Raw genomic sequence first — 13344 nt, 5'->3', positions numbered from 1 at the left:
AGTACATGTGTGATAAAAGTCCATTTTTCTAAAGAAGGCAATCAAAGTAAAGTATCTAATGTAACCCACAAAAATGGAGAGAAAGAGCACATATTATAGCTGTTCATACATGTTCAATACTGTAGTCAAATCTCATTTCTAAATCACAACTAGTGTCTATTCACTTTTCAGTTTTAGTTGTAATTTAAAATGTACATTTCGGGCGCCTGGGTGGCGCAGTCGGTTAAGCGTCCAACTTCAGCCAGGTCACGATCTCGCGGTCCGTGAGTTCGAGCCCCGCATCAGGCTCTGGGCTGATGGCTCGGAGCCTGGAGCCTGTTTCTGATTCTGTGTCTCCCTCTCTCTCTGCCCCTCCCCCGTTCATGCTCTGTCTCTCTCTGTCCCAAAAATAAATAAACGTTGAAAAAAAAAAAAATTAAAAAAAAAAATTAAATGTACATTTCACAAAATCTAAATAACCCCTGATATATTTCTGGCACATAACTTTTCAATATTTATATACATATGAATACATACACAAACTCAAATACAGATACAATTTTTAAAATAAAATTGATACCATGTTGTATATGATACCATATCATGGATATTTTCTTTTACCATTAAATATCCTAAAAACATATTCTTAGCAGCTGAAAATATTATAATTAATTCAATCATTCTTCTATTCTTAAAAACTTAGATTATTTCCAATCTTCTATTATTTCTTTCACACAAACTCCATGCCAACTCACAAGGAATAAAAACTTCTTTATCCAAAAAGAAAATCCTTTAATTCCTGTCTCAAGTGAAAAATAAAAAACATGATGAATGGTGCTTGAGCTTATTTTTATAGGGCTTCTGAACATGCATGTGCCTCAAGATAATGGATCCACAATATAGCGGTAAAAGTTCTTTGAATACAAAAGAGTAATATGGAAAAACTGTCAAAAAACAAAACAAAACAAAACACAGCGAAACTTCCTTATAATGTTTTCTGGGGAATAACATTTCTAAAACATTTGTTCAAAGCAACAAATTAGAAAAATATGGCTATATGGGCCTTAGAAAGAACTTTTTAAAACAATACTGTTTGAAGACAGTGTCAACAGAAAAGACACCATAATGAAGTTTAACTGTGTTTCCATTTTAAAAATTGGGAAAAACCCATAATACTTACTTTGTAAATAGTGCAAAACCATCAATACAAGACTATAGCTGCTTAAAGTACCACGACTGGCATCATTTATCTCATGGTGACTTGCCCACTTCTTAATCACCAGTACTAACGGACGAACTCGATTTTCAACTGAAAGTAAAATGAAAACTTAAAAATGGTAAGAAAATATTATGGTTTCTCTGTAAGTTTGTATCATTTCCCAACTCCAAAAGAAAAAGCATTTTCTCCCTGTGTATTAAACATTGTGTTCACCATAAATGTGTCTTACTTTTAAAAGGTATCTTAGTCACCTTTTAAAAATTACCAATTACTAAAATTCATTTTATTGACCTGTAACTCTGGTAGCATATAATTTTAGTGTACAACATATTATACATATAATAAAATGAGACACTACACATTAAAATAATTAAAAGGATGTCAGTGTTTATTATAAACATATTTAAAAAGGAATAAAGGATAAAGAGAGAAGCTATAATTATTTGGAAATAAACAAAAAACTTACGGTATGCGTAAGTTCTGAGGAGGAATGTGTTTCTTATTCCAACAATATTGTTTACATTCAAGTCGAATTCCACACAACTATTAAAAACAGAGAAAAATACTTTACCTCAAGTGTTTTTGAACAAATTAAACTAACTCCCTAATAACTAAGTTAATATTCATCTACCCTATGATGTAAAAATAGCATGATCCCAAAGACCAAATACTTTAAAATGAGGCACTAACTTAGCAATAAGAATAAAGATATAGTCAGTATATTATTTTAATATGATTTACTGTATATTAAAAATATTAAACAGGATAACAGTTGTAAGATCCATAATGTACTTCTAAGGCTTTAATTATCCTTAATAAAACAAATTATAAAATTTTGCAATCCATTCCAGGTAAACAAAATTATATGACCAAAAACATTTCTGGTCAAGTTATTTCACTGAGTTATATATTCTCAACTAATTTGGAAGTAAAGCATTATTTGCTTTAAAACAATAGGAATAAAAAGCCAAATAAAGAACAGGTGAAAAAAAATAAAAGTAGTCTATACATTATATTCCCTCCAAAAAGGATAAGATATAAATAACATATAAATTATATTATACCAAAGTGAGCTACTGATAATCTGGAAGGACAATAGGGATACGTCTTTGAAAGCAAAGATATGGTGCAATTCACAATTTAAAAAATTGGGCAATAATGAAGGGATCTACAAAGAATGGCAAAACTCAAAAGAAAGGATTAATGTAAATATACTATTAGGTCCAACAACTTCTGCACACTGAGTTTTTCTATGAAAAGACTGCCTAATATAAAAACTTAACAAAATTCCTTTTTATAAACTTTTAATTATAATATTTGAAATTTACCAATGCAGATTTCCTTTTTTAGGGAAAGGAAATCTTATAATCTTTCAATTAACCATGCATATTGACAAAAATGGATAGTAGTATCAACACTTAAGATATATATATATTTGCCTTTGGGAAACTTATGGCAGCAAGAGAGTTACATTCTTTAACTGCGTCTGTGCAAGGCTAACACTAAAACCACTGTGCATTTCCTCTATATACCTCAACAGAGAGGAAGAAACAGGCAACAACCAGTTTGCAGTTAAAAACTTTTCCAAAAGTATGATTCAGCGCTTTAAAAATATCCACAGTATTTGCTTCAGATTTTACTTCTGGAAATATTAAACTAATCCTTTATTTGGAAAAAATTTAATGTACACAATGCTTATTCTAACAGGGGAATAACTAAGTTAATCACAATATATTAATTGAATGAAAAACTACTGTAAAGCCATTAAAAATCAAGCCAGAAAAAATTCACTGATATAAGCAAATATCCATGATATACATGGTCAGGTAAAAAAGTATAATCTCAATTTTAATTTTAAAAACTCTTATGCATTCACATGCATAGAAGAGGGACTGAAAGTTTTACACCAAAATGTTAACATTGGTTATCTTTGGATATTAGAAGCCATTTTTTTTAATGGTCTGTATAGAGAAGAAATATAAAATGGTGTTTATAAAGAACATTTAACAATGAAAAAAAGTTTGTATAATAATCTTAAATAGGAAAAAAAAAATGCGCCCAACACAGGAGCACCCAAATATTTAAAGCAGTTAATAACAAACACAAAGGAAATAATCAATATTAATACAATAAAAGTAGAGGACTTTAACACCCCACTTACATCAATGGACAGATCATTCAAATAGAAAATCAACAAGGAAACAGTGGCTTTGACTGACACATTGGACCAGATGGATTTAACAGATATATTCAGAACATTCCATCCTAAAATACCAGAATACACATTCGTTTCAAGTACACATGGAACATTCTCCGGAAGAGATCACACAGTAGGCCACAAAACAAGTCTTGACAAATTTAAAAAGATGGAAGTCATTCCATGCATCATTTCTGACCATAATGCTATGAAGCTAGAAATTAACCACAAGAAAAAATCTGGAAATAGCACAAATACATGTAAGTTAAACAACATGCTACTAAAACAATGAATGGATCAACCAAGAAATCAAAGAGGAAATCAAAAAAAATAGAGACAAATGAAAATGAAAACACAATGACCAAAAATCTTTGGGAAGCAGCAAAAGTGGTTGCAAGGGCAAAGTTTAGAGCAACATGGGCCTACCTCAAGAAGAAAAATCTCAAACAACCTAACTTTATACATAAAAGAGTTACAAAAAGAAGAACAAACAAAACCCAAAACCAATAGAAGAAAGGAAATAATATAGATTAGAACAGTAATAAACGAAATAAAAACTAAAAAAAGTACAGAACAGATCAGTGAAACCAGAAGCTGGTTCTTTTAAAAGATCAACAAAAGTGATGAACCGTTAGCTAGTGTCATCCAAAGAAAGAAAAAAAAGAGGGAGAAACAGAGAGTATTCAAATAAACAAAATCACCAAATGAAAGAAGAGAAATAACCAACACCATAGAAATATCACAAAGGATTGTATGAGAATATTATGAAAAATTATATGCCAACAAATTGGAAAACCTAAAAGAAATGGATAAATTCCCAGAAACATATAACCTCCCAAAATTGAATCAAGAAGAAATAGAAAATTTGAACAGACCCATTACAAGCAATGAAATTGAATCAGTAATCAAAAAACTCCCAACAAGTAAAGTCCAGTACCAGAAGGCTTCACAGGCAAATTCTACCAAACACTCAAAGAAGAGTTAATAACTATTTTTCTCAAACTATTCCAAAAAATAGAAGAGAGGGAAGGATTCCAAATTCATTCTGAGACTTGCATTGTACCCTCATAGTAAAACCAGATAAAGACACTACAAAAAAGAGAACTATAGGCCAGTATCTCTGATGAACATAGATGTAAAAATCCTCAACAAAATATTAGCAAGCTGAATCCAGTAATACATTAAAAAAAAATCATTCACCACGATCAAGCGAGATTTATTCCTGGGATGCAAGGGTGGGGTCCAATATTTGCGTATCAATCAACATAATATATCACATCCGTAACATTAAGAATAAAAGCCATATGATCATTTCAATAGATGCAGAAAAGGGGGTGCCTAGTCACTTGGCTGAGCATCCGACTCTTGATTTCAGTTCAGTTCATGATCCCAGGATCATGGGATCAAGCCCCACACTGCGCTCTGTGCTAAACCTGTAGCCTGTTTAAAAGTCTCTCCCCTTCCCACTCCCTCTCTCTCCCCCTCTCCCTCCCTCTGCTCCTCTCCCCACCTTGTGCTCTCTCACTCTCTAAAATAAAATAAAATAAAATAAAATAAAATAAAATAAAATAAAATAAAATAAAATAAAATAAAATAAAATAAAATAATATAAAATAATAGTGCATAAAAAGCATTTGACAAAATACAACACGCATGCTAAATCCCTCAACGAAGTAGGTTTGGAGTGAACATACCTCACCGTAATTAAGGTCATATATGAAATATCCACAGCTAATATCATACTCAAAGGTGAAAAACTGAGAGCTTTCCCCCTAAGATCAGGAACAAAACAAGGATGTCCACTCTCACCACCTTTTTTTTTTAATGTTTTATTATTTATTTTTGAGATTGAGAGAGACAGAGCACAAGCAGGGGAGGGGCAGAGAGAGAGAGACACACAGAATCCAAAGGAGACTCCAGGCTCTGACGTGTCAGCCCAGAGCCCAACACGAGGCTTGAACTCACGAGCCACAAGATCATGACCTGAGCCAAAGTCGAACGCTTAACCAACTGAGCCACCCAGGCGCCCCCACTCTCACCACTTTTATTCAACATAGTATAGGAAGCCAAAGCTACACCAGTCAGACAAGAAAAAGGAATAAGAGGCATCCAAATTGGTAAGGAAAAAGTAAAACTTTCATTATTTTTATGTAGATGACATGATACTATATAGAGAAAACCCTAAAGACTCCATCAAAAAACTACTGGAACTGATAAATGAATTCAGTAAGGTTGCAGGATACAAAATCAATATACAGAAATCCACTGTATTTCTATTCACTAATAATGAAGCAATAGGAAGAAATTTAAAAAGCAATCACATTTACAACGGCACCAAAAAGAAAAAATGTTTAGGAATAAACTTAACCAAAGAGTTCAAAAACTTGTACTCTAAAAACTATAAAACATGATGAAAGAAATTGAAGACAACACAGACAAATGTAAAGACATTTCATGCTCATGGACTAGAAGAACAAATATTTTTAAAATGTTCACACTACCCAAAACAATCTACCCACAGATTTAATGAAATCCCTATCAAAGTATAATCAGTGGGGTGCCTGGGTGGCTCAGTCGGCTGATTGTCCAACTCTTGATTTCAGCTCAGGTCATGATCTCACGGTTTGTGGAACTGAGTCAAGCTCTGCATTGGAAGCATGGAGGCTGCCTGGGATTCTCTCCCTCTCTCTCTCTCTCTGGCCCTCTCTCTCTCTCTCAAAATAAACTAAAAAACAAAACAAAACAAAAACAACAGCATTTTTCACAGAACTAGAACAAATAATCCTAAAATCTGTATAAAACTACAAAAGACCTCAAATACCCAAAACATTCTCAAAAAAGAAAAACAAAGCTGGAGGTATCATAATTCCAGATTGCAAGTTACACTACGAAGCTCTAGTTACCAATACAGTATGGTACCGGCACAAAATACACACATACATCAATGGAATAGGACAGAGTGCCCAGAAACAAACCCAGGATTATATGGTCAACTGAACTTCAACAAAAGAGGCAAGAATATGCAACGAAATAAAGACAGTCTCTTCAACAAATGGTAGTGGGAAAACTGAACAGCTACATGCAAAAGAATGAAACTGCACCTCTTTCTTACACCATATACAAAAATAAACTCAAAATGGATTAAAGACCTAAACGTGAGACCTGAAACCATAAAAATCCTAGAAGAGAGCACAGGCAGTAATTTCTCAGAAATTTGGCATAGCAACATTTTTCTACATGTGTATACAAAGATGCTCAGTATCACTCATCTTCAGGGAAATGCAAATCAAAACCACACCAGTCAGAACGGCTAAAATAAAAAACAAGAAATAATAAGTGTTGGCAAGGATGTGGAGGAAAAAAAAAACCTCTTGTGTCCTGCTAGTAGGAATGCAAACTAGTGTAGTCACTGTGGAAAACAGTATAAACATTCTTCAAAAAATAAAAATAGGATTAACATATAATCCAGTCATTGCACTACTGCATATTTACCCAAATCACACAAAAACACTAATTTGAAAGGAAATATGCACCTCTATGATAACTGCAGCATTATTTACAATAGGCAAGTTATGGAAGCAGCCCAAATATCCATCAAAGACAAAGATACACAAATAAATGTCCATCAATGGAGAAAGATGTGATATATATAAACATATGCACACACGCACACAAGTGGAATATTATTCTTCCATAAAAATGAATGAAATCTTACCATTTGCAACAACATGGATAGCGCTAGAGTATAATGCTAAGTGAATTAAGTCAGTCAGAGAAAGACAAATACCATATGATTTCACTAATGTGGAATTAAAAAATATATAAATAAAGAGAAAAAAAAAGAGAGATAAACCAAAAAACAGACTCTTAACTATAGAGAACAAACAGATGGTTACCAGAGAGGAGATAGGTAGGGGGATGACTGAAATAGGTGATGGGGATTAAAGAAGGTGAAGGGGATTAAATAGGTGAAGGGGATTATTATGATGAGCACTGAGTAATGTATAGAATTGTTGAATCACTATATTGTATACCTGAAAGTAATATAACTGTATGTTAAAAACACTGTAATTAAAATTTAAACATAAAAAAAAAATACAACCGTGGGTTTTACTTTTTTTAAAAATTTATTTGTTTTGAGAGAGGGGGTAGGGGTACGAGTTGGGGAGGGACAGAGAGGGAGAGGGAAAGAATCCAAAGCAGGCTTCTCACTGTTAGCACAGAGCCCAATGCAGGGCTCAAACTCATGAACCATGAGATCATCCTGAGCTAAAATCAAGAGTCAGATGCTTAATGGACTGAGCCACCCAGGGGCCCCACAACCATGTATTTTAAAAAATAATTACAATAAGCTAATAATTTTATTTGTGTTTAGTTTATCTCCCATAAAGTGTTTTAGAAAACTCTACCATTGGGGCGCCTGGGTGGCTCAGTCGGTTAAGTATCTGACTTCAGCAGAAGTCATGATCTCGCGGTTTCTGAGTTTGAGCCACATGTCGTCGGGCTCAGTGTTGACAGCTGACCCTGGAGCCTCCTTCAGATTCTGTGTCTCCCTCTCTCTCTGCTCCTCCCTGACTCACACTCTGTCTCTCTTTCCTTCAAAAATAAATAAACATCAAAAAAAAATTTTTTTTTAAAAAGAAAACTACCATTAGTTATTTGAAAAAAATTCAAATACTTATAGATTGGGCGGATATTTAAATGAATGGAGGAGAAGGTCTGAACCAGGCATATATCTAAGGATTTGTTTAAAATATATATATTCAGTCAATTCTAATCATTTGCAGTATTTATTTTCTATAAAGTCAATGAAAACAGCAGAAACAAAGGGTTAGGTTCCCACAAGCTTTCAGTCAAAACATTTTCATCAACTGATTAATACATAACTTTGTTTTGTTTTTTTAATATTTTTTTAATGTTTATTTATTTTTGACAGAGAGAGAGAGCACGAGCTGGGGAGGGACAGAGAGAGAGAGAGAGAGAGAGAGAGACAGAATCCGAAGCAGGCTCCAGGCTCTGAGCTGTCAGCACAGAGCCCAACGCAGGACTCAAATTCACAAACCACGAGATCATGGCCTGAGCTGAACTCAGACACTTAACCGACTGAGCCACCCAGGCGCCCCTACATAACTTTGTTTTATGTGTTTCCATTTAAAGACACCCCATTCACTGATAATGAACTCAAGGCCAAGCACACTGTAACTCACGCATGAACAAAGCATATCATATACAAGTTTTTTCTCCATGAGGCACATCACAGCTTTGTACACAGAAACAATACATAGTAACTCAGCACTATGCTTGGGGGCCATTTAAAAGAGCAAAGTCACCTATATAAAGCAACAAAATACAAAAAACATGGAAATGGACTCTGCAAAGAATAATTGTTTATACATAAGAGAAGAAACAGGAAGGCAGAATGTCACATTATTTAATGTCAGTTAGTGATTCAGAATTTTCTCCACTTTGCAAATGTCTACAAATGACTATGAAAGTGCTAGAAATATTAATTTGGGGTGTTACAAAATAAAAATCATCATGTAGGCAAATTCATAAATAAAGAATCCATGAATAATGAGGATCACTTATGTATATATATTTACACTTTACACTTACATTTATGTAAACCATTTCAGTATTTTATAAAACTGGGCTAGAAAACCTAATTTATCACAATCTTATCTATTTTTAGGGAACAACAATTTTTTTTTAACCAATAGAACAGTCAACACCTATTTACATTTTATATTCAGATATTGTATAAAAGATTCCAATCCCAATGCCCATAAGAAATTCAGAACCCAGGCTGGTAGAGTGTACAGACAGATATAATTATAACAACTCCCTTGATATAAACATACATCAAATCTCCTCAATTAAGGTATGTTCTAAAGAGTATATTACATTTCCAAAAGGCAAGAGATAATTTAAAAATGTGAAATGTAAATATATATATTCTTTAAAATGGATAGTTTTAAACACTCGAAATACCAAGCAAAATAACTAAGCACAGTTAAGCATAAAGAATTGCTCAGACTATTCTAAAAAATCATCTCCAAGACAAATCAAGGAAGTTTTAAAAACTGATGAAGATAAGCTATTATGCTGTAGCATACACTTAACTATCTACATCAAAAGAATATGTAAAAATGATCTAAAATAACTGAAAAAAGAAAATTCAATAATTACTTACCTGACTTTATCCCTGAACTTCACAATTGGCACTTTTGCTCGAATCAACTGAGGTCTCTCTATGTAGCCAGCTGAAGGACAAAATATGAATATCTGTAAATATTTCTCAAATTCATAGTGTTCCAATGTATATTTTTAAAAAGTGGTTTCTTACTAAGCTAAAACAGTTTATGAAAACACAATCTTTTAAGATGCAAAGAAAGGACATTATCAAATTCTTCTAAGACTGAAAATTCCAATACCATTTAGAGGGCTTTATATTAAAATTCAGAAATGTGGTCTAATATCTAATAATACTTATAAAGAAATTCATCAGAGCATTATAAGCAGGAAAAATATCTAGGTTGGCAGGAGCATAGCTCATTTCTGTTATAGCATAAGGCAGAATCTTATAGCAGCCATAAATATCATATTTACAAAGAGTCTCAAATGTGGAAATGCCTGCAACATGATACATGGGATAGTGATACATTTAAATAAATATGATCCCTAAAAGGAAGAATACATGTATACATATTTTTTACTCCATTAAGCACAAAAATATTTTTTGAAAATAATACATGTTCATTATAGAAAATTAGGAAAATACAGAAATATGTAAAAAAGAAACTGCCAACTCTTCCCAAAGGAGCAGTTTCCTAATGTTATAAAGAAAAACATAATACCAGACTTAAAAAATTTTCCCGTTATAATGCTTTTACCACCAAAATCATAAAATATGTCAAGCTTCAAACAGAATTTGTAGGCAGGAATTCAATGAGGCTTAATGAAAAATAAGAGTTAAAAGTTTCAAGTTCCAGGTACAGGTTGTGACACCAAAAAACAAACTACACTCCTCAGGCAAATTACTGAATCCACTCATCACCATTCTCCTTAACTATGAAAAATAACAACCAAAAATACCTTTGAATTAAATGATCTCTAAGGTTCCCTCCATTTTTAGTATTTGACGTTAATAATAGCTATTAAAAATCTACTTAGGGTATGAATTACTCCTTTATTTTACAGATGTGAAAACTTAAGTCCACTAAAATAAATCACTTGATTTCTACCCAACAACAGATATAACTTGCTCATGGGCAGTAACAGGTCACTTGACTTTGAATTTGCCAGTTCAAAGCCTGACACATGAGTACTATCTGGCTGAATAAATGAACACATCTCTTTCCAACATCACGTGGCGAGTGTGACTTCAACAATCTACAATATTCTGTGGAAGTTTAAAATAAATTATGATGGCTTAACACATGTGGATTAAATCTGCTTAGATAGGTTATTCAAAGAATAAAATCTTATAATACAGTGGCCTAAGTCAATAATTTGCTTTCTGTTGGAATAATTCACTTGGGCTTCATATTCAGGGATATTTTTAAAATGTGATGTCATAAATTGCATGTCACTGCGAAACAGATGAAATTCTCACTCCCTCACATGAATACCCATAAGACTTTATCTGTATCACTCTCTTGGCTTTTCACAGATACTATACACTACAGCTATTCATTTAATGCTGTAGCTTCCCTAACAGCCTATAATCTTTTGAGAAAAAGAAATGAAGCTTATATACATTTGAATTCCCAGTGCATGTAGTGGGATTATCTCAATAAAGAATTGTTCTCTTTTTAATCAAGTTAAAAAAAATTCATTTGGGAAAAAAGGATCCACATTATGCCTATCCTGACCAGAAAATAAACAATTCTTATCAGAAAACAAAGTAAGAGACATATTAAGACATATTAAATAGTTATGTCAGATGACATATGAACTTGAGGCATATGAGACTTACAAAGTCTGGTACAGAAGTGTTTATGGACTAAGGTGAGTATATGCCGTGCTTCAGTCTTCTGATTGACCTGAAAAAAACACTGAAAAGTTAAAAATAAAGTGTTTTTTCACTATCTTCTAAATTCAATGTTTTATTTTCTTAATGTTTCTCAACAAAGAGAAAAAGCATACTTTTCTTTCAAGTTATTTTCAATATACACTAAATTATGTTATAGAAAATGTCAACTTTTATGCTTTCACATCAACATTCCTAAATCAATTCCTAATTATAAACTTAAAGCAAAATTAAAAAAAAATCAAAATTCTTATGTCATTTTCTTACTTTAGTAAAAATGCACATAAAGTAATCCTCTCCTAGAAAAACAAACAGAATTTTAACTTTCTGTAACATGTTTTATTTCCCTATCTACATTGTGAGCTGCTTTAAGGACAAGTTCTGACAACACAACACAAACATGTGAACAAGACGGAGGATTGGTGTGATGTGGCTGAAAAGAGTCTAACTGCATGAGATTTAATTAAAACTCTTAGTATTCTTCACTATGTTTATTATTTCTGAGGGTTTTTGTTTTCCTTTATATGATTGCAAAGCATAGAAAAGTGTCAGAGTTTCTTTCCTGGAATAAATCTCTTTCTGATTTGCAGTAATTATAAGCCAATTTTATTAGTGAAATAATAAAATAAAAATATATATTACCATTCAGTAGGTATTTTTGTATTTTTAAAGAGGCAGAATATAATAAAGCACATTAAAATTATACTGAAATTAATCTTGGGTAATTCAGAAGAGACTTCAGCATATTAAAGAGACTGCCTCAAGTCAGCTTAGTGAACACCGATTACTGTTGTATTAAGGACACACAAGAGTATCAGTTAACAGGAAACTCAAACAAACATAATACTAAATAACAAAATTTGGTTGCTAAACAAAAATAAAAAGAAACAAGGCAAAATATTTAAAAAATATTTTAAATGTCAGTGAAATCCCTTTTTGTATTCACAAAATAAGAACTCCAAACCCCGTAGCATTTTCAAGGGGGGAGAAAAGATTAAAAGAAGAATCATTGATCATTTAAATGGAAAGGAAGTACAGTAAAACTCTGGTTTGCAAACATAATTCATTCTAAAAACATGCTTGTAATCCAAAGCACTTGTATGTCAAAGTGAATTTCAAGAACCATTGGCTCATTTGTGATCACGTGACATTTGGTGTCACATACTACAGTATTGCAAGACCTCACTAGTTAATCAAGTTAAAATTTATTAGAAATGTTTGTTCATCAGGGCACCTGGGTGGCTCGGTCAGTTAAGTGTCCAACTTTGGCTCAGGTCACGATCTCACAGCTCGTGAGTTTGAGCCTCACGTCGGGCTCTGTACTGACAGCTCAGAGTCTGGAGCCCACTTTGGATTCTGCGTCTCCCTCTCTCTCTCTACCCTCATCCACTCATGCTGTGTCTCTATCTCAAAAATAAATAAACATTAAAAAAAATTTTTTTTAAATAAATGTTTGTTCATCTTGCAGAACACTCGCAGAACAAGTTACCCACAATCCAAGGTTTTACTATATCAGGATAATACTAACACATTCTCTTCATGTCTGTTGCATCTTGGCAACATATCCAATCCAAGCTAACAGAGGTAGAGCTCTTTAAAAACACAGTGAAGCCATCTCACTTTAACAACTTAAAAATAAATTAATGCTAAAATCCCTGTTATGCTTATGTGTGCATGTGCATATGCCTTAAAAGAGAAAGAAGCATTTCCTGGGTTTTCCTGAATTACTATAAACAGCAAATCCAAAGAACCAATTAAAACAAGTTTTTTTCTTCAATGATTTTTATATTTACTTAACACTTGAAACAAATGTTTCATTACTTACTGGTTCCTCTTTAACAACTAGGCATAAATCACCATCACTGCTCCGAGTACCAAATCCATTTAAAGAGGACCCAACCAAAAAAAGTCTGCTTT

At 32.8% G+C, this 13344-nt stretch overlaps 1 protein-coding gene across 2 annotated transcripts in view; it reads right to left on the bottom strand.

The window, feature by feature from the left end:
* Positions 1-13344, bottom strand: part of TENT2 (terminal nucleotidyltransferase 2) — a 71478-nt gene that overhangs the window by 31415 nt on the left and 26719 nt on the right. Inside the window, exons 7-11 of one of the 2 annotated variants that reach the window (XM_047088452.1) lie at positions 13253-13344; positions 11374-11452; positions 9589-9658; positions 1665-1741; positions 1160-1288 (exon numbers count right to left, since the gene is read on the bottom strand). In XM_047088452.1, the coding sequence (XP_046944408.1) occupies positions 1160-1288; positions 1665-1741; positions 9589-9658; positions 11374-11452; positions 13253-13344 (447 nt within the window). The remainder of the gene's footprint in view (positions 1-1159; positions 1289-1664; positions 1742-9588; positions 9659-11373; positions 11453-13252) is intronic. The other variant, XM_047088460.1, reaches the window with a different exon arrangement.

The sequence above is a fragment of the Lynx rufus genome, unplaced genomic scaffold (assembly GCF_022079265.1).
Source record: "Lynx rufus isolate CCGP_SWC_20201006 ecotype Redwood Valley unplaced genomic scaffold, mLynRuf1.p SCAF_1, whole genome shotgun sequence".
NCBI classification, from domain to species: Eukaryota; Metazoa; Chordata; class Mammalia; order Carnivora; family Felidae; genus Lynx; species Lynx rufus.
The sequence above is the reverse complement of the archived record's forward strand: the minus strand, read 5'-3'. Positions and strand labels throughout refer to the sequence as shown.